This window comes from Bacillus rossius, chromosome 14 (genome assembly GCF_032445375.1).
Source record: "Bacillus rossius redtenbacheri isolate Brsri chromosome 14, Brsri_v3, whole genome shotgun sequence".
In the NCBI taxonomy this organism is placed as follows: Eukaryota; Metazoa; Arthropoda; class Insecta; order Phasmatodea; family Bacillidae; genus Bacillus; species Bacillus rossius.
The window spans coordinates 24,939,233-24,966,192 of NC_086341.1; the positions used below are offsets into that span (position 1 = coordinate 24,939,233).

At 38.5% G+C, this 26,960-nt stretch overlaps 1 protein-coding gene across 5 annotated transcripts in view; it reads left to right on the forward strand.

Moving 5' to 3' along the window:
- The first annotated feature begins 16,998 nt into the window (after positions 1 to 16,998).
- Positions 16,999 to 26,960, forward strand: part of LOC134538728 (broad-complex core protein isoforms 1/2/3/4/5-like) — a 74,043-nt gene continuing 64,081 nt past the window's right edge. For 2 of the 5 annotated variants that reach the window (XM_063380189.1, XM_063380185.1), the window contains exons 1-3: positions 16,999 to 17,097; positions 23,466 to 23,663; positions 23,807 to 23,995. In XM_063380189.1, coding sequence (XP_063236259.1) covers positions 23,481 to 23,663; positions 23,807 to 23,995 — 372 coding nt within the window. In that variant the 5' untranslated portion in view covers positions 16,999 to 17,097; positions 23,466 to 23,480. The other 3 variants (XM_063380186.1, XM_063380188.1, XM_063380187.1) reach the window with 3 other exon arrangements.

Below are 26,960 nucleotides of genomic sequence, written 5' to 3' on the forward strand. Positions count from 1 at the left end.
TTTTTTTGTTTCATATTATTACTATGTATGTTTGAAATTAATTTATATTGTTTTTGTAGTGTGCTACTACGATTTTCTTCTGTTTATGAATTTTTACTAATTTGTGTGTGTGTATTTACTATTTATGGTAACTTAGGCTATTTTTTTTGACTGGTTATACGCATTTAGTTAATTATGTTCATACGGGATTTATGGAAAACAAAATAAATAACCAAAACTGACGGATGAATTAGTTCAGAAAGTGAAGTGTGGTAAAGGTAGGCATATCAAAAATACTAATGTGGGCCAAGATATTTGTACTGTTATACTAAACTTAATAAATATAGTTTTCTGTCGCACCAAATGCAAGATCTTCGTCACAGGCATTCTTCAGACAAGTGAATCCCCTCCCCATAAAATAATATGTCTTAAAAATAACTGGATCAATTTTACACCTGAACTTGGTCCGGCACCAGTTTTCCCGAGAAGCATTTTCTCATTGGAATGTACAATTTTGCATTATGTTTTAACATCATAAAGTTTATTTGAATTTTCTTTAGAGCGCACATCAGAGGACCCTACATTAAAATTAAAAGGCCAATTTTTTTCCCATACCTCATCCTTTAATTCACTTAAAACAGCGTCTGTTAATTAATTTTCTATAACTATTTTGTACCTCTCAAATAAACTCAGAACTCTTCATTTTATCATCTGGAGGAAAGTTTTGCATCATTATCCTTTATGTTTCTGACATTTTCGTAATTATTAACTTTGACGTTCATGTTACACAGCTTTCCTAACAGTGCAAATACACAAACACCGAAATACCGCCAACAGAATAAACATCCAATTTTCTTGTTTCTTGGCTAGCATATAACAAGCGACAAAACGTTCGAATACCTCCCTAAAAATTGTTAGTTCTTTTATATGTACGAAGCGAAAATCTATGGCATGACGGTCCCTACCTAAGTATCCCCTAACTGTGGATTTTACGACGGTGAAAGACAGTTTAAGGATCGCCTAAGCTTAAGCATTCCCTTGCTGAGGGTATGTTTAGGAGTTTTTGGTGAAAACAGTTATTAGTGTTCCATTATTACGTTTTTTTCATTATATATGTAAATTCTGCCCGTGTTGTGATCTCGAGGCATAATATATATGTTTAGTTAAGTTAGTATTTCGTAATCTTGATAAGCAATCTCACTGGTTGCCATTTGTTACGATCCCATGTGCTGTGGGAGCAGCAGACGCGATGGTTCCTGGAGAACCTTCTCCACACACGATAATGAATATGCATTGTTTTTAGTAGATGATATATAAAATTATATGTTCAGTGTTAACAAAGTTGGGTAGTATAAAAATTGGAAACAGTGGTTGCCATTTACTCTGTACTGCAATCTAAGCGTGAGACAGACTGTAACAGTTGCCTCCGTCAAGATACTCTGATAGCGCTAGTCGCTTAGAGCAAATCTTGAGGAGTCTCCATTCCGTTGATGAGTTGATGAGTTGACGAGTTGACGCAGTGAGCGGCGATACAGCTCACGCACCAGCCTGGACAGGCAACAGATGCTGGATGCACTTCGGCCAGATCACAGACACCCTCGGTTGTCTGAGGAGTCCCAGAGATGTTATAGACTTGGTCAAGCGCCTTGTGATACACTTAGGATGGGGATTTCTTTGAGTCAACCACAGGTTAGCGTCACGGTTAAGTGGAAAAGGGAGGGACGGATGGAAATTATGTGGGATGGGTCATCTCAGCCTCTCACCGTAGCTCTTTCTCAAACACCTTCAAGTCGCTTCTTTGAAATGGTGTATCCATTTCCCTGTGGATCTGAAGTGTCAGTGGTGTTCCAGCCCTTAAGGCACTATCAAATATATGTCTCCGATATATTTGACAATACAGTTGGTGTTGGACGGGAAATGGCTTCCAACTTTCTCCATCAAATAATTTGGACAGATAATCTCAGATATGTTTTAAATAATATCACACTATAATTTTTTTATATCAGCTATCTCACGCTTTTAAATTTTAAAATTAAATAATGCATCACAGTGCTGGACGAAATTTTTAAACTTGTTTAAAAATTTTTTAATATGTAAAAATTTTATTCACAATATTACATAACTTATAATAATTATTACACTTTGAAATACATGTTCAGTGATTTTTTATAGTTATAGTAACATCCTTTCTGTACAAATTGTATTTCACATACCACAATCAGGGGTTGGCCACTTCCTCATGATAACTTGGTGTGTGAAGCCGTTTTATCCTTCAGTTTATTGTTGCACCATGTAGGTTAGATGCCGAAAACATTAGTTGAAGTGTAGTGTTTGACATGTAGAAACAGTTTTAAATACCTTTTTTTATGAAAGTGACTAATGATGGAGATTCTAATTCATATTTACTTACCATCATCAAACGTGGTCAAGCACCATTTCTGCAATGTTTTGAGCGGAACATTTAGGAGATTCTGAGTTTAAAAAGTGACTTCATCTACGTCACAGCACACTATCTCCTGACTGTTCCTAACTCCATGATGACATTCATATTAACATTATTTTAATTATTTCACTTTCGTGGTCTTTTTTTTATATCGCTCATGTATTTTTCGCCATTTTAAAGAATCGTTGTGACCAAGACAGATATCATTTCCGTTTTCGTGGGGCATGATTTTGATTGGCCGATTGCATCCAACATCCAACATATTTTATAACCTATCCTGTATGTAAAATACTATATGGGAACTTAAGTTATCCAACTTTTCAAAGAGACATGGCTGCGCTAATGACATTTCAGGTGACGTTGTAGTCCTCCAACTTTATTTGACACAACTTATTGAAAGGTGTTGGTAGCGAAAATTTGACAGTATGACATGGCCTTACCGGGAGAATTAACTTGAAATCCGGCACGTTAAACAACGGGCAAACTTTGTCCGCGGAATAAACTGTCAGGATAATCTGATCAAGAGTTTAGGACACACCTGGCTGACTGGGGCTTCTTTGCGAGCTGAATGTGACAGCTTCGCGCAATGCAAGGACAACCACGTCGGCAGCGAGTAGTCATCAGTTGTGCGAGAGTGAATAGTGTGCTCGGAGGAGCGTTAGACACCAACAGGCAGGGCCGGATTTAGGGGAGGGCAACCGGGGCGAAAGCCCCGGGGCCTCCACAAACGGAGGGCCCCCACAATAGAGACTTCGGAAAAAAAATCTTTCAAATTCCGACAAGTAAACACTAGTAAACATATTTTCCTTTGATATTCTTTTTTCGCTGTTTTACCTTTACCTACAGTACTTTGTACATACATGATTATATTATTGTTAAATATTAACAGAAATATTAATTAACACTAAAATTTAATTTCATATACCTACTTAATTCTTGTCTCCGATTATATTTATGTATGTTTTTTTAAATACTAAGAGAATATACTTGATTTCACAATAAATTATTTATTGGAAAACTCGACTGAAAAAAATAGTTCATTTTATTTGGAAAATAATTTGGGGCCAGAGGGCCTCCACTCCTCTGTTGCCCCGAGTCCTCCAGACCCCTAAATCCGGCCCTGCCAACAGGCACCAAACTTTTAAAACCACCGACAGTTCTATGACTAGATTGCTGAAATTAACAGTGTCATTTCAATAATGTCAAAATAAAAATTAACATTTTTTGTTTTGTTTTAGAATTTCGTGAAACGTCGAAGCTTCAAAATCTTTTTTCTAAAATAAAATTTATTTTTATAATTAATCGAATGGCTCCTAGTAGATTAAAAAATATTGACAATTAAAACAACAAATATCGATAGGACATGCAAACAATAAATAAGTTAACTTTTTTATAAATCTTACATACTATTTTTAATAGAACCTTTTTATTCAAATCTTTCTTATTCAAAAAAATTATCAAGGTGATTTAATTAAATAGATTTAAAAAATAGAAATATGTAATTACATTTTTCATTTAATTAATCTATTATACTAAACAATAAAATATTACTAAATGAAACTGTATTAATTGATATAAACTCTTAAAACATTTGAAGTTAAGGTATTTTATTCTGAATTTAGGAGATTTTAAAATAGGTGTGGGAGAAAATATTCAGCTAGTTGGCATCACTGTTTCATAGTAGCCAGTAAAATAGTTGTTTATCCTTAAAATTACCAATTTAATATTCCGACTTATTAAATTTATCCATACTGCACAATAATGTTTTTTTAAGCAAATTAGCCAGATAATTATTCTAACTGTATGTTATATATATATATGTGTGTGTGTGTGTGTGTATATATATATATATATATATATATATATATATATATATATATATAAATTTTGTCGACGTTCAGCCACTGAGTGCTGGGATGTCGCATTATAAACACAAAACCTGTAAAGTGCAAAATGTGTGAATAAAAACTTTTGAATTTAATTGAATTGAGCCACTCAAAATGTCAGCACGTTTAACAATGTGGAGCAGAAATATAAAATAATTATCTGAAACAGGACATACACATCCAAGCATAGGTTTTATTGACATTGTACCTCCTTCAGTAGTAAAGCCCGGTCCCAAACCAACCTGTACCAGACCCCACTGGTGGAAAGCACCCCTCGCCCTCACCCACGAGTCAAGGGCAGGACTGTGCCGATGCGGAAATGTTGTGGTGAGCGGTCATATGTTGTTATTTATTCTTTAATTTCATTGTGTGCCCATGCTACGTACATCAACCTCTTTAGTGCCCAAAAGGGATAATGTGTCACGGAAGTGTGTTGGCCCGTTAAAGGCACCCTATTTTGTGAACACCACTGCCTCCCCTTACAGCCTAGGGGCTAACTTAACTCATAGTTATTCTTGATCACAGCATCTTAATTTTAAATCCATTTAAATATATTCCCGGAGTGGTTCACAGCACACACTGAAGGTCTCCAACTTGACTTGCTATTGTAAATCTAATTTTTACATAATTTAATACAACATTTGTAGGCCTTTAATCACCTAATTGGTCGTACGATTTTTTATTCAAGGGATATGTGACATGTTTAGTTAACTTTCACATAAAATTAGTTTTAGTGCTTTCAATCAGTTTGCGGGAGGCGGCCCCCTGTCGTCGCCACTACCTCCCAGCAATCGCTAGTCTTTGTAAGGCCGCGATCCGGAGCGGATGCAACGTACCTTGGGGGAGCCACTACCATTGTTCCATTGATCACAGTACTTCTGGTAATTATAACCTTTCAACCTAAACATTTTTAGCTTATTTCCCCCACATCTCGGACCATTTACGGTCCAGGGCATAACCCAGCCATCATCAGCTTCACCACCATGCGACCCTTCCACCGCATGGTTTCGAACTTACGACTCAAGAACCAACTTTGCTTAAATCAGCCATGCATATGTCTGTAGGCTATTTAAGTAATGTTGTTTCATTTAATATAGATTATCGGCGCCCACTGCAGAACCCGAGCTACATGTTTTAACCACCATCGTTTCTTAGAAAAGACTGCCGCGAGGACTAAGCATAGCATGCCACTATTGATAGGTGTGGTTCCACATTTCGTTCTTTCAAATGTTAATGTAGTTTGCCCACACAAACATTAAAATGTAAACCAAGTCATGTGTTAATTAAACCATGTGTTTTCCAAATGCTTCTATCATTCAGAGACCCATTACAGCTTAACTGCGATGCGAGTGTCTGGTGTATATTGGGCTTCTAAGTAAACCTCAGCCTCCCGAGCCCGGTGGGCCACTCTGGGGCTGACGACCAACAATACATCTTCTGTTAGCATCAAAAGCTAACTTAGTGCCCTCCCAAAGCTAAGTCAAACCTCATTCATGTCAACCCCCACTAGTTATACCCTGGGTGTCGAACACATAACTGCGGGTGATGGCATTTGGCTCCTCTGTTGGGGCGAAATCATAAAAATTAAACTTTTTTTCAGTAGTGCTGGTTCGGGGTGCTGCCACGCAAACTACCCGCGAGATGTCCGCATTGCCATTTGCTGAAATTACATACATATAAAGACCAACTGCAATGGCGAAATATTTACACATGTGCACAAAAATCAAGCACCAACCCATGCAAAAGTGAACCAATCGCCCCAAATTGGGAGGTTGACTGGGAAAATATCTAGCAAGGAAAAACATTTTCCACCATTAGAGCTGACAAAGCTGACAACAGCAACCTGCAAACCAGGGACCAAAACACTCAACGACAGGGAACCAGAAACATGCCTAAACTGTGCGTTTCACACCACTATGCCATCACCCAAGGTCTTGAGCTCGATACCCGAGGTGAGCCTAGTAGTTGTTGGTGTCTCTGTTGAGGTGATAGTTCTCCGGGAGGGTGCCATGCTAGTCTTAAAGCATCTAGCCGTTGTTGTGGTGGGTCGTCGGCACCAGTGTGCACTACTAAGCTCCTTGGCTATTGATTAGGGTATGGTGGCTGAACACAATACACACACATGTAATAACCTGACGGTTATTACTTGAACGGATGGGAAACGTGGGGAACGGCATGTCCATCCTAGTTGATGACCCATTGTCGACTGCCGTTGACCGCGGCCGGCCGAGGAGGAGCGGCAGCATTAGCCTGCATAGGCTAGGCTAGGGGTGTAGTCTTGCAGCGGGGTCCGGTACTGGCGGGGTGGAGACTGGACTTCACTGTCACAGGCGGGACGACGTCAACTGCAATGTCACCACACATATTATAACTAGACACACTAGCCGACTAGGGCCTAACTGTCATCTAAAGAGCCATGGCAGGATGACTGACACTACCGGAGTTCGGCGGAGCACCACATGAAGACCCATGCACATACTTACAGCAGTAGTTAGATGCATCTGGCCTGTTACCGAGTACCACCTGACGAGTAGGCAGAGAGTACAGGCGAAAAGCTGCGCAGCCTCACCCGCAACTGGTAGAATCTGTGAGGATGGTTCGCAATGAGCTGTCCAGAGTTTATCAGGACATTCATCCACTATTTCGACACAGCATTCTCCCTCGTGCAGTGTACACCACAGTTCTACGGCAATGGCCAGCGAAATGGAGAGCCTGTGGAACAGTTCATTGCTCAACAAGTTCAACTGTTTAGGCGAATTTCTCCTTGCAGTGAACCCATCAGTGCACTACCTATCATTACATTGTTATTGAGGTACTATTTGCAGCTATTCATAGGGGCCTGTCACACTCTGTCAGTTGAAGACTACCTCCAGCAATCGGTGGCGACAGAACGCAATCTTCAGAGAGTATGGCAATGTAACCTGCCATAAGCAGATAGGGGCAACCACAGCCCTCACAACAGCAGGAGACAACCAGCATTACAGGAACAACAACCGCCTCAACAATGGCGCAACCAGGTGATCGTAGTCGCGCCCCTACTGCAATCATCCAACCAACAGCTGGAACCGCAACAGACTGGGACACTCTCCTACAGCTGGCCACCACACTGCCGACTAGGTTGCCCCTAGGGCAGTTACCAGTGGTACAATGAATATCCCCAGACATCAGCCGCACCAAAAGCCAGTACAGTGCAATTACAAATGTCCTCACTGCCAAAGCCAGGAAATGGTCTGGAGATGGAGTGAGCTGAGTCCTCTGCCCACCGTGCATATAGAACACCATGCACAGACCACAGATGTGCTGCGACCAACCCTGGAACAGCTGATGCTGCCAACAGACTATCTGCTCTGCATTCCAGAAGAGGTACACGATGCACCTGTCACAGTGTTTATCAACATAGGGGCGAGCCATGTGTTCATCCACCCTGCTTTCGTGCTGCCCTGTGCCCTGCACCCGCACCATGGTGATCTATGTTTGGCCACCACCATGCATGCTGGCCAGATCCTGGGGCACATGTACATTAAGGTAAGCCTAAGGGAGATAACTACCAACATCATAGCAGTTGTAGTGTAGGACCTGCACGAAGAGCTCATATTGGGACAAACATGCTTAGCAGAGCACGATACAGTGCTGGAGATGGGTCATGCTCTCATCAACATGGGTCTAAAAGAGTGCTTCATAGTGTACACCATAGGACAAGCCCCCCTGTTAAATGGTGAAATTTTAACTTTAAGCGACATTCATCACAGTGTTCTCCAGAACATCAATACAAGGTAAACAAAGTGCTGTGCGAGAAGCAAGATGTGCTTACTGTATCCCACCTGCTGAAGCACACTGCGGTTCCTGAACATCACATTCCTTCCACTATTGACCAGCCCATCTATGAGCCCCCCATCCCCCCTTGTGGGTACGGATTTCGGGAACAACGAATCATTCGGTCACAAGTGATGGAAATGCTACAGGATGGGGTGATAGAACATTCCAACAGCCCTTACAATGCTTTTATAGTACTAGCATCCAATAAAAATGGATCTCTGTGGTTATGTAATGACTTCTGGCCACTGAACGCCATGACCCAGCCCCCCACCCTTCCTCTGCCCTTCAGACTAGCATCTGCAGCTGTGGGCCAATCGGGCATCACTCCTCTCAGGCGAAAGTATTAAAGGGAGAAGAAATTGTAATAACCTCAGTAGATAAATCTACCCTGATGATGACGACTGCAATTTCGACCGAAACATCGGTGATATATTCGCCTTGGAAGCGGCTACAACCCAGAAGCCAAGCTATTTCAGATAGTCGAAGTGCACATTTGGCTGCTTGCTCAAAAGCCTAGTTCTTATGTTGCACCATCTACCTGGGCGAACATTAGGCATGTAAGCTACTCGCGCATTGATGCACACAACTTGGTGAGGTGGTAACAAAGGATAATGGTCTATGCTATCTGATTGGGGCACCGATGGTTGTCGTCAACATAATAGCCACTATATAAACTTTGGTTGTAGCTAGGTAGATATAATTTGTATACTTACATATAAAAAATAAACATATTGACGCCGTCCCCACTACCTCTATTGATTTTTACGTGATTTCAATATTGTTCGGGATCTCAGGGTAGGTTCGTCCTTGTGGCTAGAGGTAGCGGTTCAACGCAGCAGGGCCTCCCGAGCTGTTATGGCCACTCGGGACGCCTGAAAGAGAACACGAAATTTCGGATTGATGTCTGATGAATTTATTATGTCACAGCCCTATACATAGTGCTGCCTGCCCTGGCCGTAACGGTTGTCCCGAATTGAATGTCACACGCTCGGCCACTTTCTCAGTGGCGGCTCACGATTTTGTTGCGCGGGAAGATCATACACTTGCACACGATGCAACGGTTACAGAATAAACCTTAACATTAGGGGAGGGTGGGGCACAGTGGAACATGGGGCAGACTGAAACAAACACGATAATTTTGGACAGTTGGCACGAACACATCTGGCGCTCCTAGTGGCAAGTTCTGTTGTTGCCTTGTACCTGTAAAACTAGTTTCAACATGGCTGCCATAAGGAGGATACTTCTTTCGTTCTCTGTAACATATTTTTGCAGTAAAAGTAATTTTGCCAATGTTTACATTATTTGTTATTAAAAATAATTGTGAGTGAATTTTTAATATCTGTTAATTTTAGCGGAATCTTCTAAGTACTGTCTACAAAACAAGTGAGTTAAATTTATATATTGTGATTTTTTTTCTATGTCACAACCTAGTTTTCACTTTTACTACCTATGGGGCACACTGAAACATGCTTGGATGGGGTACAGTGAAACGTTTCAGTGTGCCCCATATAATCAGCACTTAGAAATATATTATGTAAGATAAAAAAAATTCCTCTATAAAACTCTTTCTTCGAGTTATGCAGCACTTCATACAGCACACTAAAAGCTCGAAACAAGCTCCAACACTGCTAATCTATGACAACCAGGAGAGCCACTTGTCTATTGAAGTTCTAGAGTTAGCAAAGAATAATGATGTCACAGTGCTCACATTCCCCCCACACTCCACAAACAAGTTTCAACCTCTAGATGTGGGGTTTTTCAAAGAATTTAAAACATATTATAATGTTGCTGTTGACAACTGGCTAATGCAACACCCTGGCCAAACCTTCTCCATCTACAATGTTGCTGGTGCAGTGAGTGTAGCTCATCAAAAGGCAATGACGCCAGCAAATATAACTGCTGCTTTTCGTACAACAGGCATTTTCCCTTACAACAGGGATGTATTTACTGAAGCAGACTTTGCTTGCAGTTTTGTTACTGATCGACCTTATGAAGCACCCCTGGAACGAGACCCACAGCCAACAATCGAAGGACAAGGAGCATCGACTAGTAGGCATGATAAAGAATCACATCTTATCCAAGCAGTTGAACAAGGGCAGTCAACTAGTAGGCATGACAATGAATCAAATCATATCGAAGCAGTAGAAAATCTGTCTGAACCACGCTCTATCAATGCACATGAAGAAGCGTCATCTGTATCACATCCTATCCAAGACACGAGGACAACATTTAACTTCAGCCCTGAGCTTGTATGTGGTTATCCTAAAGCTAGTAAAAGGAAAAATGAGAAGAAGGGCCACAAGAAAGAAAAAAGTATTATTGCTACTAGCACACCAGAACTTAAGGCACGAGCACAAACGAAAAAAAAAAAAAAAAAAAAACATTGCCAAGCCTAAAATAGCGAAGAGGAAATTATTTGCGAAGGAGAAAAGGAGGATTCTGAATCTAGCGATGGTGGTACTGAAGCTATGGTGCTAGTTGATTGAGACAATGAAGTAGAATTTGTAGAGAATATGCTATCATCACTAAAGCCAGATGCTTTCGAAGAATTTGAGCGAGATGCAGTAGCAGATGATTATGTTTTAGTGGAATTTGACACTTCAGGAAGAAAGAAGTTCTACATAGGAATCGTTACCAAAGACCAGGACAGTGACAATGAATACGAAGTGAGTTTCTTCAGAGCAAGTTCTAAGAAGGCAAACACATTCATGAAACCACAAGTTGAAGATGTGGCAACAGTGCATCACAGGCAAAGAAAGATGCTTCTCCCTGCACCAATTTGTGGTGGTAAAACGATGCGACAGCAAGGTTATACAACTTGCGGAATTGATTTTACTTCACTTAATATGGGCTAAGTTAGTAATAAACCATTGTTGTGGACAATTATGAAGATAGTACATTTATTCACGATTTATATTAATCATTTTGTCTGTTTTGATTACAAGCGAAGCTCTGTTTTATTAATATTGGTCTGTTATCCTATTTAAAAAAAATTGTATTTGTGGACAACATACTGAAATAGTTTAAAGCATCAGCTGGTAAAATGTCGCTGCAAAGAGAGAGTATGTTTCAGTGTATGGGGCACAGTGAAACAAACGTGGAAATAATTTGAGTAGCCCATATGCAAAACCCGCTAAATCCAAAAATTATCGAAAATGAGTTTATAGTATCTATGGATTCGTCTTTTCATTGGCTTCATAATGGCGTGAAGAACGAGTGTGAAACCATGCTAAAACCCATAAAAATATTGAAGAGAAAAGTGAGGTCAGTTGAAAAACCTGTTAAGTGACTCACGACATCAGATACAAAACCTGTTAAAAACAATAATTGGAAATGTCAATACCAATAACCGCTATATCCATGACCACCATGATAACCGGAACATGTTTCCATTTGCAATACCTGTTATAACCAGGGTGGTTTCCTTGTACATGCACATTAAATTGCATATAAAATGATATTTCACATCATTTTGTTGGCTATTGCTTTGTATTTGGTAATGATAAACAACATTCTATGAAACAGCTGTTCAACAAAATTTTTGGAGCCAAAATCTTAATGTAATCTGTGAGTTGTGAGACGAGAGACGATTGTGTTAGGGCGTGGTTTATGTTACGAGTAGGCACATTTTGCTAAATTGTAATAATGGATTGCGAAGAAGAGATTGCATCTGCATGTCCTGGTAACAATGTAGCAGAGACTCCTGCACACAAATCAAGAAAACGAAAACATAGGCCGGAGACCTGGAAACGAAATGTTGCAAAGAAGGGTAGGTAAGTTAGAAGGTGATTTAATATCAGCCTAACATTTGCTATAATTTTATGTCCTGCATGTAGTATGGTGGCTAATTTTTGTTACAACAAATATAGACATTGAAAATAAGTATCGGCAATACATATAATTCTGCACAGCAATGGGTATGTTTTCTTTTCAGACATCGCCCAAAGGGATTTCCTGTTGTGCCTTCCTGCGGACATGGGATGAAGGGACGTTTTCAGTGTCATCAGCTGTCAATGCAGGACGTACGAAGAATCCACCAAAAGTACTATACAAATCCAGATCTGGAATCAAAGAAATCTTACATCTTGCAGCATGTGACAGTCTCGTCAGCCAAAAGAAGTCGTGTACCAGAAGGACAATCAAGACGACAAGTAAGCACATGTTATACATTACCAAGGCAAAGGCAAGGCATTATTAACATGTAAAAGTTTGTAGAAAAGCATTTTTAAGTGTTTTAAATGAGAGTCGTGATCGCGTCCAAAGACTGTGTCAGAAATATCTTCACCTCGGTGTTACTCCGCCTGAAACTCGTGGAGGAGCCCGCCAGGTCGAAAAGTATGAACTGAAAAGGACTGCAGTGAAAGATTTCATAAAAACATTTCAGCCCATACAGTCCCATTATTGCAGGGGGAAAAACAATGTGCGTCAGTACTTTAGCAGCCAGTTAAATGTGAAGAAAATGTGGGAAATGTACCTCCAGAAACACACAGAAGAAAACCTGCGAGTTGAATACGAGTTTTTTCGAACTGTTTTTAATGAGAATTTCAATATAAGCTTTGATGCCCCATACACCGATAAATGTTCCACATGCTTGAGTCTCGAGAACAAAATAAACGATGAAAGGGACCAGGCAGCAAAACATACTCTTCAAATTGAGTTATTGGCACACAAAAAAAGGACAGGTACTTTTTATCAACACCTCCGGGAGCAAACCGATGGTGAGTTGGTCCTCACTTACGATTGTCAGAAGAATTTAGTGCTGCCTAAACTTCCTGACCAAGCGGCATATTACAAAAGACAAATGTATATCTTTAATTTTACTATCTGCGAGGGTGTTTCAACCACTTCTCAAAACACGACAAACACATATTTTTATGTGTGGACAGAAGATACTTATGCGAAAGGTTCGAACGAAATAGCATCAGCATTACATCACAGGCTTAACAACCTGGATCTTGATGAGGTCACCAGAATCAGACTCTTTTCCGATGGCTGTGGAGGCCAAAATAAGAATCTATCTATGATCGGCATGCTCTCACATTGGATGCTTTTGGAAGCACCGAAACATTTGAAAGATATCATCCTCCTGTTTCCAGTTGTCGGCCATTCTTTTTTACCCCCAGATAGGGTATTTGGAAATTTTGAACGACAGTTCAGACATGAAAGTGTTATTGAAAATCCAGAAAAGTATATTCAGGTATTTCATAAGTTCGGTAAAGTAAATAATCTTGGAGAGGACTGTGCAGTTAAAGACTGGAAGTTATATTCACAGGAGATTTTGAAACCAACAGGAAGATGGCACTTCCAGTTTCAAAAAACCAAGAAGCTTGTGCTAACTAGAAGCCACTCTAGAAAAAGCATTTTGGTTCAAGGGGAACCATTTTATAACTTTGAAAGTGGTGAACCTAAAACCATTTGCAAAAAGGGTAAAACATTTAGGGATTCTCAGATCCCAGATGTAGTGAGAGGGGTGCAACTGAAGGATGCCAAAATACACGATGTGCGCACATTGCTGTCACTTCACTTTGGAGAGAAGTGGGAAGAAAATGCCAAGCTCACATTTTATACTCTTGTGTTTCAACAGCAGACTACAGGTAATGTTCCAGCCACAGCAAGGAATGAAGCAGATGAAGATGAGATGAATGATTTTGAGTTGATGTACGACGACGGTACTGAAATATCTTAAGTTTACCTATGTCTGTTAATAGGACAGAACACTTTCCGAGTGATGTTTTCAAATAATGGCTGTATATTAATGTCAGTGTTGTTATGCCAACATATTAATTTGGTAACACAGTATCTTAAGTCTGAGTTATTTTTGTCATTACAATGTATAATTCCAACTATGTGAGTGTCATATTCATAGAAGTGTTAATTTGTCATTGGATGTAACATGTTTTGTAACTGACATGAAATTGCAAATGGCTGATATAACATTTCCAAAACCTGTTATTTTCATGTTTCAGGTGAAAAACCTGTCATGTGCATAATTGATTTGTAAATAAAAAACTATATTCATAAATCCTATATTATACAGATTTGTTGGCTAAAAAACTAATTTTTTTTTTTTTCGATTTTTCACAATTACATTGACAGTTATGATATATCTGTATCATTTCCTATACGTTTTTCTCTATTATCCACATTTTTGTTGACATGGAGATAACGGCTTTTGCATATGGGCTACTCATTTAAACTAAATTTTGCACTATACAAATTGATTTTAAAAATTTTGTACCTATAGTATGTGAAAGAGAAAACTACTCTGGTATGATCTATATATACATTTTACTTACAGTCTTCAATAAAAAATTCATTTAATGAAAAACATAATTTCTGTTTCACTGTGCCCCACCCTCCCCTACATATGATACCCTGACTAATAAAACACTTCACAGTTACACGTTACGTATTACACTGGGCTAGTAGCACTTAGGCTCGTAACTCCGGCGACTCTACCTGACTCTTAGATTTGTCCCAGATATTGACTCGTTAGTAATTTTGGTTGCACGTGTCACCCACTGCCTGCCCCGTGCGGGCTGAAAACTAGTTAGCCCGTTGGCTAAGTTAATGCGTGAAGCGCCGACGTAACTTCTCGTAGATCATCCACAGTAACGCCACTCCCGCTGCCTGTTTAAGTTTTTAATTAAGTATTAGCGTTTGACAGGATCTCAGGGGTTTTAATGGGGGTTCGGCCTCGTGGCTGCAGGCAGGAGCACGTCGTGGTTCGGAACCTACCTGGGCTGTTCAGGTCACCCAGGACGCCTTGTAAATGATTAGTAAACGAGTTACAGGACACTGCACTTTATTCAGTATTGATACACTTATTGGTCCCGGTACTGGCCGCGTCCATTGTCGGACCGCTGTGACACGCGTATCTCTAAACGTAAATGACACGCGCGACCAGGATAGGTTGCAAAGTAATATCGACAAGCTGAAACGGTGGGTACACGTCCCTATGAAGGATTTGGCGGATAGTCGCGGAACTTATGTTGCTACGACTTAGGTTGACACGGAAACACGAAGAGAAATCCCTATGTTCAGGATTGTTTGCAATCTAGCCTGCGACGAAATATTACTGTCTCTAAAATTACGTAGATACGCCTGCTGGAGACGCACACGTTAACGTCTCTTGACGTTGAAAGTTATTCAGTTAAATCACACGTTACAAATTACACATTTAAGATGGTGAAATTTAAAAGGCGAAAGTTAGTCAGTAGCATTCAACACTCGTTACAACGAGCCTACGGTAATAACAATTAGCTGGCGGTGAAGCCGAAACTGCGTACCACTATACACTGTCCTTAAGCTGGACATGGAATTACGTAAAAAATGAGAAAACTCCCTGTCGGGATAAAAATTAATAAGTTACGAGTCGCACGAAATATCGTGCGACTGGGGTGGGGTCGGCGCCGAGCTAGTTAAAGGATTTTAAAAGACTTACACTATTGCTGATATGGAGATGAAGCGCAAAAGTTGATGGCCCGACGTTCGCGGAGCGACCGACCTCTGCGAGCTCCCGACGGTAACTGCGCGCGAGACCGCCCTGCGGCCTCGCGCCTAACCACGTGGAACGCGGGAAAACCGACCCGGCCAGTTCTGGACTTAAAGACAAGTTACACAATATATGCTTATAAGACAATTAGACATAATTTCCCTTACATGAATCCTCTTTTAAATTGTTATTAATTTAGTTGTTTTAATTTGACAGAATAATTATATAATTAATTAGGCGCATTGCCACACTCGGCCGGGCGCTGACGTCGCTTTGGTGTTCGTCGCAGCGCACTTTCACACACTCGGCGGACATCACACTCGGGCGTGTTCGGCGCACTTAAGAGCAAGTGCTGTTGTGGTATAACGGCCTGTGCGAACCAGAGGGAGCACCGGCGGTCGGCGTCAACAGTACTTACGTATTACGCTGAACGCTCATCTTGGAACACTGAATTATTTAAGTGAAATACCACATGGTAGGTCGAGGCCGACCACGGAACTGTACGAAAAAGATTGCGAAGATTATAACTATTGAAACTACATATCGGTGAAAAAACAAATTGCTGGTCCTGTGTTGCGCGGAGGCTGCTGGCCCCTCTGAGCTCCGGAAGGATACTGCCGCAATCACCGCGCGTCACCCCGCTCCCCCACCAGCCCTCCCGCGGAAACGTGTGATTTTTGCGGTAAACTGAACTGGCCAGGTTCTGGACAAGGCGCACAGTGAAACATAATTTTGAAAGAATTAAAATATTAATAGATGAAAATAATATCTAATAAAATCGAGTGGAAAAAAAAATACATATATTGCATTTGTTGTAGTTCGGCGGAGGGATATGCCATACCCGGCCGGATCCTTCCGCCGACGAAACACGTGTTGCCTGACGTTCGCCTCGTTGCACGCTCTACACCTTGGTGCGCGCACGAGCGCGTTCGGTGCACACGCCTTTGCGAGACGTTGATGAGGCATAGCGGTCTATGCGACATAGAGGAGCATTGGCGGTCGGCTTCAATATAATAACATTGTCAACAGCAAAAACGCATTATTTAAATAAATAGTGAACCTCTCTCGAAGAACTAAAAAGATCATTGGATCAGTTACCTTGATTATAATATTATAATAAACTAAACTTCATTTCTTGTTACAAAATACAATGTTGCAACATTTCCCACAACAATTTAAGGCTTAATTATAACTAAAATTTTGATTATTTCAATAGTGTGAGTGGTCACGTTTTAAAAAGGTTTTTAAGGACACAGTTGTCTGAAGTCATGATCTTTGTGCCTTTGGAAAGAACCCTGAGTTCAAGATCCATAGAAGTTCAATTTGAAGAAATATTTTCTTTAAAGAATACTAGAGTTCGCTAGACACTTGCAGTTTGTTTTTGTATTTGTTTTGGCGCACCTGTCAACTGAAAATGGCTGCGAAAATACAGTGAGAGAAGGTATTGCCTGTCAGGCCGTAGAATTTGTTTATTTGAAGTAAGTATGGATCTTTAAAGTATTGTTATTTAAAAAGTTGGTATTAGACATGCATATAATTATGGTTTTTGCAAACTGTTGATTCACAGATTTTCTTTAGTGGGGATATGTGTTTATCGTCACGTAATTTTTTTAATGATTGGTTTCCTTCATCGTGACGTCAAATTACGTTCAGATGCTATCGAGTAGTGAAACTCGTAATGAATAGTGAAAATGCACAGCCGCATTTATTATATTGAAATTATTTAGTTATTTAAATAAACCAGTAGAATATTAGGAAGCCAAGCATTGTAAGTTGCTTAAGTGGATAGCATGGTGCTGTACAGATTAAGTAGTAAAGCTCTCCAGCAGTTTAGATGGAGTGGCTGAAGAATTTGTACGATTGTTAAGGGTAGGTGCATGTATGTAGCTACTGTAAGTTTATCTTTCTATAATTATACAGAGAAAATATGGCCTACGATGGGCCCTATATTTGTTTCAAGTAGACTACTAACAGTGTGTAAATTTACAAGTATATACAGAGAAAAAATTCTATTGGCTCCTTGAAATGCTATGCATGTCAGAACTAGTTAAATACTAGATGCACCTTTCTACGAGAGTGTACATTTGAACATGTAGAAGTACGTTGCATTATAACATGTTACATTCAGTCTGTCATGACAGTGAGCAAATATTATGTATTGTGTCGTTTACTATAGTAAATAGCTACTATTAGGATCAGTTTGCCTAATATAATATAAATTCAGACCTGCCAACTCTCACGATTTTGGTGTGAGGCTCATGATTTTAAGGTCCATCTCATGCCCTCACGCCAAAATAGTGTTTCCTCACGATTTTTCGGGGCCCCAAGATTTTGTTTGTAAAAGTTACAAAACAAGTTTTACCAAAGCTTACAGTAACGAGTTTCCATCAATACTTGAGTCACGTAAAGGAAGCAATTTTGCGTTTTTTAGCGTGTGCCGTGCTGATTTTTCTATCTCCCATAGTGGAAGAGGAGACATTGTGAAACATGTCGCTACAAAAAAACACAACTGACACGTAAAGTGTATTGCTTCCAATAAAAAAAATAATTTTGCTGTGAACAGTGATAATAGTGTTACACAAGCAGAATGTTATTTTACATCTTTTTTAGTTGCGGCCCTGCATGATCACTACACGACAGCGCTAAATTATGTTCAACTAAATTAAATCTGCAACCTATAATTTGTTGAAATAAATTTTGAAGCAGAGACCATGTAACATATGTACAGGTATGTCACTTAAATTTAAATATTCTCATTTGTTGTTTTTTATATCTAACCTGTATTTATGGGCCTGAAAATTTTTATCGAGGACCTCATGATTTTTAAAATTTGAATGTTGGCAGGTCTGTAAATTAATATATTACTGTAGGGGTGCTACTATAAAAAAGAAAGTGTAAACACCCGATAATGGATTTATTTGGTTCCTTATTGATGTGAGACATCTTAGCTCTCAGTATACAGCACTTGGCAGGGGTAATTTCGTGTCTGGAACAGAAGTTGTGTGGAACGAAAATGTTTAACTACGATGCTGCTATCTGTGGAAGTCTCGGAAATCTTGAAAAGATGTTGGACCAATGTGATTCATCTGTATATATTAACTTTCGCGAACATCGGGGGATGTACTAAGTTTATTGGTGCACCAAAGCAAACTTTATAAACATACAAAAATATCCTTTAATACTTTGTTATAATTTATAGTCATAAAAAATGTGACAGCTTCAACTATGTTAAAATGCTTCATTACAATTTTGACAACCCTTTTTTCTCATTGAAATGTAGTGATACTGCAACGTTCATCGTACTGTAGAGACAAGAAATGAAATTGTTAGCCTACATTTATTCAACACCGTGTTGAATAAATCATAATTAAATTTTTACTCTTAAATATTAAATGTTAAACAGCAATATAAGGTTGGGTTTTATTTGTAGGAAGTATTTACGGACTAATTTCTATTTTTTACAATTATGAATATATACAAACATATACTTAATGTTATAATTTGTTTTAAAATGTTTCAAGTCAATATTTAGTAATGCCATAGAAGTATAACTTCTAACGTATTTACTGAAGTACACTTTCAATTTTTTGTGTATAGTATAGTTTAATCATAACATACTTTCAATGTTATTTTAAGATAAATAATGTGCAAAATTTTTGAGTGTGTAACATTTGTTTAGCTCAGGGACATGCCAGTGGTCCTGATTTGCTTGGTGAAGGTGGTGGGAAAAGGAAAGAGGGGGTGAAATAGTGATATTTTTGAATAATTTTTCTAGTGAGATTAAGTTTACTTGCTGGTGGGGGGGGATCCCACCCCTCCTTCCTCTGCAAATCTATTGGCCCAGCCCTGTTGAAAGTTCACTTCTATAATTTTTGATATGTAATATCTTGGCTCTCGACATATGGCATTTGGTGAGAGCAATTTCGTGAATGCGATGGTATGTAGTCAAGGAACGTAAATGTGTAACAATCATGGTGTATCCATCTGTGGCGGATGGGGCGAACTGAAGTTCACAAAGACAAAGGAAAAATTGATAGTTTTAATTGTTAAATGAATTTTAACAAAATGGACAGTATTTTAATAAAATGACTTTTTGCAAATTATATCCAAAGCCAGGGTTTAGTAGTTTTTAAAGTTTATTTTGCTTCTATTGGAGTTTTTCATCATATAGTTTAAAATTTAGTTCTCCAAATCAAATGATTTGACAGTCAACATAGCTACTCTAGCAGCAAATTCTAGCGGTGGGTGCGGAAACGACGTGTGTTTTGCGTCCAGATGTTGTTGAAAACACAATTTGTGTATATTTTTCACACTCAGCAGTATTTTAAATTATTCTATGTTAAATTTTGTGTCAGAGGACATAGTTAAGTATTATTAGTGTACTTGCAACATGAGAACACGTGAAATTGTTTGTTAATGAGGTTAGATGTTACATACCACTGGCTAGTACTGAAAGACTCTCTAACAAAAGACTATCTATTGTAGCCATTTCAGTTTATATATAGCTTTTTATATATATATATATAGCTTTATATATATATATTTATATATATATATATAATATATATATATATTTATTATATATATATATATCACATTTATATGCACACGATAACTGCTGTTATTTAGCACAAATCACTTTCAAGCTGATACACAAAATTTAGTAATGGAAAAGCTGGTTCAATTTCATTGATGGGCAAAATGAGACTAGGAAGTATAATGGGGAAGGTTTTTTTTTTGTAAAACAGTAAAATCGCAATAACTCCTATAATACAACAAATATAGCATTTGTTTGAATGTATTATAACTCTTAAGAGTAATACCAAAATCATTTGTTAAAATAAAATTTTGATGCAACCAGCCATAACTGCAAGGACTTGGACAGAAAAATTCATTACTCCCTTAGTAGGCACACCAACGAATCCCTTCAAATTGTTTTTAAATGTAATAATTTTTATCTAAACTTTTATATCAAACAATTTTTATAAGATAAACCATTGCTGCAAAAGGTTGAAAAAACAGAGGCAGAATTTAAAAAAAATTATTTCCGTACCAAATACACTATTAAATCCGTTCTTATTTATTGTAAAACACTAAAAATATTATCTACAACTTTATTTAAAAAATAATTTTTAAATGACCAACCATTACTGCAAGGAAATTCATAACTCCATTAGTATGCACAATATTAAATCCTTTCAAATTATTTGAAGAGATTATAAATATTATTTAAAACTTTTGTCTAAAACAATTTTTTATGGTACAACCAACCAACCAACCAACTATTGCTGCTAAGGTATTAAATAAACAGGGTTAGAAATAAAACAAATATCATAATTTCTGAACCATTTACACTATTAAATCCTTTGTTATTTATTGTGAAACCTTAAAATACCATCCACAACTTTTGTCTGAAATAATATTTTATATGACCAACCATTATTGCAAGGGGTGGAAAAAACCCAGGGGTTGGAATAAAAAAATAATATCTGTATCATGTACATACTATTGAATCCGTTCTTATTTATTTTAAACTTCCTAAAAAAATTATTTATTTTAAAACCTTTGAATGAAACAATTTTTGATAAAACAAACTCTTATCATAAAACAGGGGTTGAAATAAAAAAAAAAAAGACTATTACTTCCATAATATCAAATTCATTCAAATTTATTTTAAGCCATCTTAATATTATCTTAAACCTTGGTCTGAAGCAATTTTTTATACAATGACATTAGTGTGAGGGATGAAAAATAGTGTTTGAAGGGCAAAAAATGCATTACAACTTATTGACAAATAATAAAAAAAAAGAACTTTTAAGTTTTTAGTGAAAATTTTTTCTGATATAGCCTAAATAAGAGTAGGTATGTTTTATTATTGGAATAAGTTATGCAATTTAATATAGTGTGTTGTTACACTCCAGACCTCCCAGGCTAGCTCAAATATTCGGCCTGGAGTGGACATAGGAAAGTTTTAGGTTTTTAATAATTTATTTATTAATTTTTGTTCTTTATAGTCTTACATTTTTAATGAATTAATGACTTTGTTTGCAAGGATGTGCATAACGTTACAGTCAATTTTGAAGTAAAACTTTTCGCAGCCAGTTGGGTGTGTCGAGGCAATAACTCGTCAGGGCAGGCATAGTGAGAAGTGCAGTGCTCAGGACAGGAGTGGGGTGCTCGATGTTAAAGAAGTGTCAGGAAGGGAGAATAGCAAATAAAGATGATTGCCAGACAACTGTAAGACTGCCATTTTTTGACATGAATTTCCATCGGGAAAATGAAAGTCTTTAATCTCGGGCTGGATGTCGCTTCAGCTGAGGATTCGACACTGCTTAAAACTTCTTAAAACTTGTGAACGATGAAAGCTACAGAGTTGAAGAATATATATCTTAGTAGACTTTGCTTGTGGTGGTCATTACGTATGACTTGCCCGTTTGCAGTGATGATGTAATGAGCGTTGGTGGGGAGCGTCGATTTGAATTCAGTGAGAGCTGTAACTCCGAGAGAAATAGACTGCTTTGCGTGATTTAAACTTTAAGTTGCTTGTGAATGTGCACTGAGTGGTGCTAGTTGAGTTGAATAACTATAAAATCACTAAATTTGGTTTTGGAGCCATTAATCTCAAAATGCCTAAGTGAAAACGGGTAATGTTGGAGAAAAGAAAGAAAACAAGCACAATCGCTCAAGCAGAAGCATTAAAAATGCAGAGAAGGGTCGTATGTATCTGATGAGGCAAAATAAGCTGAGAGAAATGAGCCAGTGGGAGCAAAAGGAACCCCTGAACAAGGTGTGAAATTTGTGCTCGAGCGAGCCTCAGCCGTCCACCTCGTGTGAAGCGACGGGGAATGTAGGAAATTGTTTGATTATGAATGTGGATATGCTGTCTGATGATTCTTATGTTATGGAGTCAGTTGAGCCAGTGATTGTGAACAATTAGGTGTCACAATTTTTGTTATTGCAGTTTTTCTGGCGTGGCCGCTCAACCGTCAAATAAGATGTTTATCGAAATCACTTCAAAAAATAAGGCAACATTAATCTTGTTAAATTATTTTATTTATTTTATATATGTATATAAAATTCACATTCAGCGCAATGGAAATTCATAAAATAAACCCCTGGCAGCTTTAGTCCAAAACACAGCCTACCTAGAATTTTTTCTTCACCATGTTACAATTTAGCGTGAACCTCCATTTTTACTTTATTGTTTTAAGCGAATATTTTAATATATTTTTTTAGTGTATGTAAGTGGATGTCAGCCACACACCATTTTTTTTTGGCACATATTTGTTTTTACAAATTTTTCAAAAAGTTTTATGTAGTTTTGTTGTAAATAGTTTGAATTTAGTTGCTAGAGATTGGCTGTAAGGAAAGGATCAAAACAACCAGTCACTTGCCAAACCACAGACTTCTAAAATCAGAGATATATGTAAACATGAGCAGTAAAAACCTCCAACTCTCGAGTTTCCCATTTTTGGCAAATAAAAATTTTCTTTTTTTGACGTGACGTCTAATAAATCGATGAACGCCGGCTGTACACACGAAAAAGTGTCCCGTAATGCACATTGTCCCATTACGCTGTGTCCCGTTACGCTCATTGTACGCTTGCGCCGCATCTATCTCTCTTCCACTCCATTGGAACAACCATCGATTTGACTTTTTCGAGGTACATTAAACTTGAAACACTCCCATTCGTTTCCTACTTTTCCTATCATCGTCCTATCCTTAACAGAATAACACAGATTGGAAGAAGTTAAATAGCAAACATGTATAAAAGTTATATTTAAAATTTATTTGTGTATGAATTTGATAGGTTTTTGGTGAGTATCTCCGCTGCGGTGTCCCGCAGGGTGCTCGCGACAGCATGGCCGCCCAGCAGATATGTCTCAAGTGGAACAGCTTCCAGTCGAACATCGTGACGAGCTTCGAGAAGCTGTGGGAGGAGGAGGGCCTGGTGGACGTGACGCTGGCGAGTGACGGCCAGTGCATCCAGGCGCACAAGGTCATGCTCTCCGCCTGCAGTCCCTTCTTCAGGAAGGTTTTCCAGGTGAGCGGCCGGGTATTGCAGCTAGTAAGTAAATAATTTTAAAAAATTTGTCAGGGAAATTTTTCTACAAATTAAGTGTGGACGTGTTGTTTGAACGGATGCACCACTGACCGTCGGTGTGGTTTTGTTGGCGCGCCCTGCAGAGCAACCCGTGCCAGCACCCGGTCATCATCCTGCAGGACGTGCACTTCTCGGAGCTGGAGTCGCTGCTCTGCTTCGTGTACAAGGGCGAAGTGAGCATCGACCAGGAGAGCCTCCCGGCCCTGCTGCGGGCCGCCGAGACCCTGCAGATCCGCGGCCTGTCGGGCGCCTCGGAGCAGCTCCGCGGCAAGGTGCTTGCAGTCACACCTGCCTGTCGGCTAGGCTGCAAAATTTTTTTTGATGCCTCATTTTTGTTTATGATGGTACATTAAATACTAATATATGGGTACTGGCCCCTTAGGTTATGTGAAAATTATCTCTGAAAAGTTTTTAGCTTTCAAACGTAGGAATTGTCATCATCCCACCGATAGTAGATCTATTTTGTATTATAAAAAATTGGTTGTCTGTAAAGTCGGTTTACGGACGATAGTTTAACGTGACGTCAAAACAAAACATTGATAAAATGATTGATCCAGAAGAAATTGAAATATAATATTCGGCCTGAGACTGAGCCGTAATAGGTTTTTGCAACCAAACCATTTAGGCATTAAAAATATTATATTCTTTGAGGAAGAAACTTTTTTAAAATTTTTAGTCTTTTGTATAATAAAATCTACCTCTGCATACTTTTATGAATAACATTGAATCGTTTTTATTGAATTATCACTATTTTGTATGGAGTGAAATTAAATCTACAATTTAATTGATAAATTTACTTTTATTTGCATTCATTAATTCAAATATATTTATTACTTTTGTAGTGTCGCGTGCACCGTGTTTATTATTACAAGTACAAAAATGAAAGTATTGCAGCGGCCGGGATTCAATCCGTCAACCTTTGGAACAGCGATGCTAACCGCACGGCCGTGAGGCCATATTGGAAACAATTGTTTCAGATGTTATATATATATTTATAAAAATTTTGTTTTGTGTTGTGGAAGTTTTAAAAATGTTATGTAGTCCGCCATGTTTATTTCTTATAGTAGTAGGCGGGAAATTAATAACCGTATTGATTGTGCTGAAAATCGGTGGACGATCGTTAAATTACATAATATTAATAATTCAAACGACGAAAATATGATTGAAAAGTCAAATCGATGGTTGTTTCAATCAAGTGGAAGAGAGATGCCACGCATGCGTACAATGAGCATAACAGGACACATCCGTAGTGGGACATCCGTAGTGGGACAATGTGCGTTATGGGACACTTTTTCGTGTGTGCAGCCGGCATTCATCGATTTATTAGACGTCACGTCAAAAAAGGTTTGAAAAAATTTTACTAAAAGGTTTTGATAAAGTCTGGAAATTGGTTTACCTGGTGTTTGTAGACACCATGCTTCCCAGTGGGCTGTAACCTGAATGTTTTGTGGGCGGGAAAAAAGGCAGAGGATGCTGTGAGTCGATGGGTTTTCTTGGGCTACTCCCGTTTTTTGCATCATCTATCATCACTAATAACCGTGATGTCTATGAGATGTTAAGGGGCCCTCCTAGTCAGGAGTGTATCTGTGTTAGTGAGGCGAGATGACAAAGTGTGACGCTCCGTGGTGCATATACAGTAGAACCCCTGTCATACACTTTTCAACGGAGGGCACAAAAATGGTGTATGATGCGGGAAAGTGTATGAAAAGGGAATGGCAATAATATTTTTTTTTTTCAATCTAGCATACCAGCACAATGTCAGATTAAACTTAAATACATAATGTGAGTGGCCTTACAAAATGTTATGAAGTCCTTTCTTGGAGGGGGGGGAAAAGTCACCAAGCCTAAATTAGAAATTTAAAAAATTAGGCTATTGCAAATAGAAAATCAGAAATTTTTGCTTGTTTGTTTCATTTTACAAACAACTTTATGCAACAGAATAATTTTCAATAAAATTTTAACTTGAGAAACGTAAATTACAAAACAATCCGTTCGTAAGAAAACAATAACAAACGGGTATATTCAGTTCAAAGATTAATGAATGCACAAAATATGAGATCCGTGCCTTGGTAAAGCACGTGCACCATTTTCATCATTGCTAGTTTGCGCCACTAGTCTCGCTCGGTGCTGGCCATAGATGCTACTAGCGAAGTGCACAGTCTTCCTGATACTATCCATATCTATGGTGTGATAAAGTTATTTTCTTACTTTTGCAAAGGTAAACAATGAACGTTTTTCAAAATAAAAGCATTAAAACGTAGTTTATCAGGAGGAATATAACAAAAAAAAATTGAGAATTTTAGGACTTTTCCGCTTTGTAAAAACGTATGAAACGGGAAATTAACGATTTTATAAGTGTATGTTCCGGGAAAGTAAACCATTGTAAATATAGTACTTTCGGCGGGACCAAAATTAATCGGCGTATGACACGGGAAAATGTATGAAACGGGAACGTATCATCGAGGTTCTACTATAGCGCGTTATTGCCTCTAAGCGCAAGGCTGTGGACTGGTGCATAGTTTTCTCGTCATGCAAAGGGCAACTAAGATATTTGAGCAGTAACAGTAACATTATTTGGTGGAAAAAACGAAGATGAAGCTGTAATGCAACTCTCTTGAGTAGTTTCAAGAATCTGCAGGGCATTTCATGTGCATTTTTGTAAAAACAAACACACGTCATAAAGTCTTCTCTGATAGGCTGGCACCAAACCCTGATAATTTTACTGCCTCCCCTGGGAGCGAACACCTGCCAATTTCCCCATCATATGAATATTTACAGAAAGTGCCAAAATGGCTAGTATAAAACATAAATGTGTAGAAAATTGGCACTGCCATGTTGCAAACGTCTCTCTTGTCCTTCCTTTTACCAACACAATGCACAATGTTCTAGCTAGAACCATAATTATAGCTTCTGAATAAACAGAAACACAAAATATAGGCATAAAAACCACATTTAAAATGAATAAATACTGAAAACGAATGTGGCTGCCCCCTTTTCAAAAGGGGCGGTGGCACATCTCCCACACTCTATGACAGTGTTTCTTCATCACACTGGTGATCTTTAACTGTTTTGAAAATAAAAATTAAAAATTAAAATACCACTATGCCAATTTATTTTTACATTATCATTCAGCGTATGAGAAACAAACTGCTGGTATTTTGCTAAACTGAAGGCAGAAATGTCTAAGGAAAATTGCAGACATCCAACCAAAAACAAATTAACTTCCTGCAAACATAG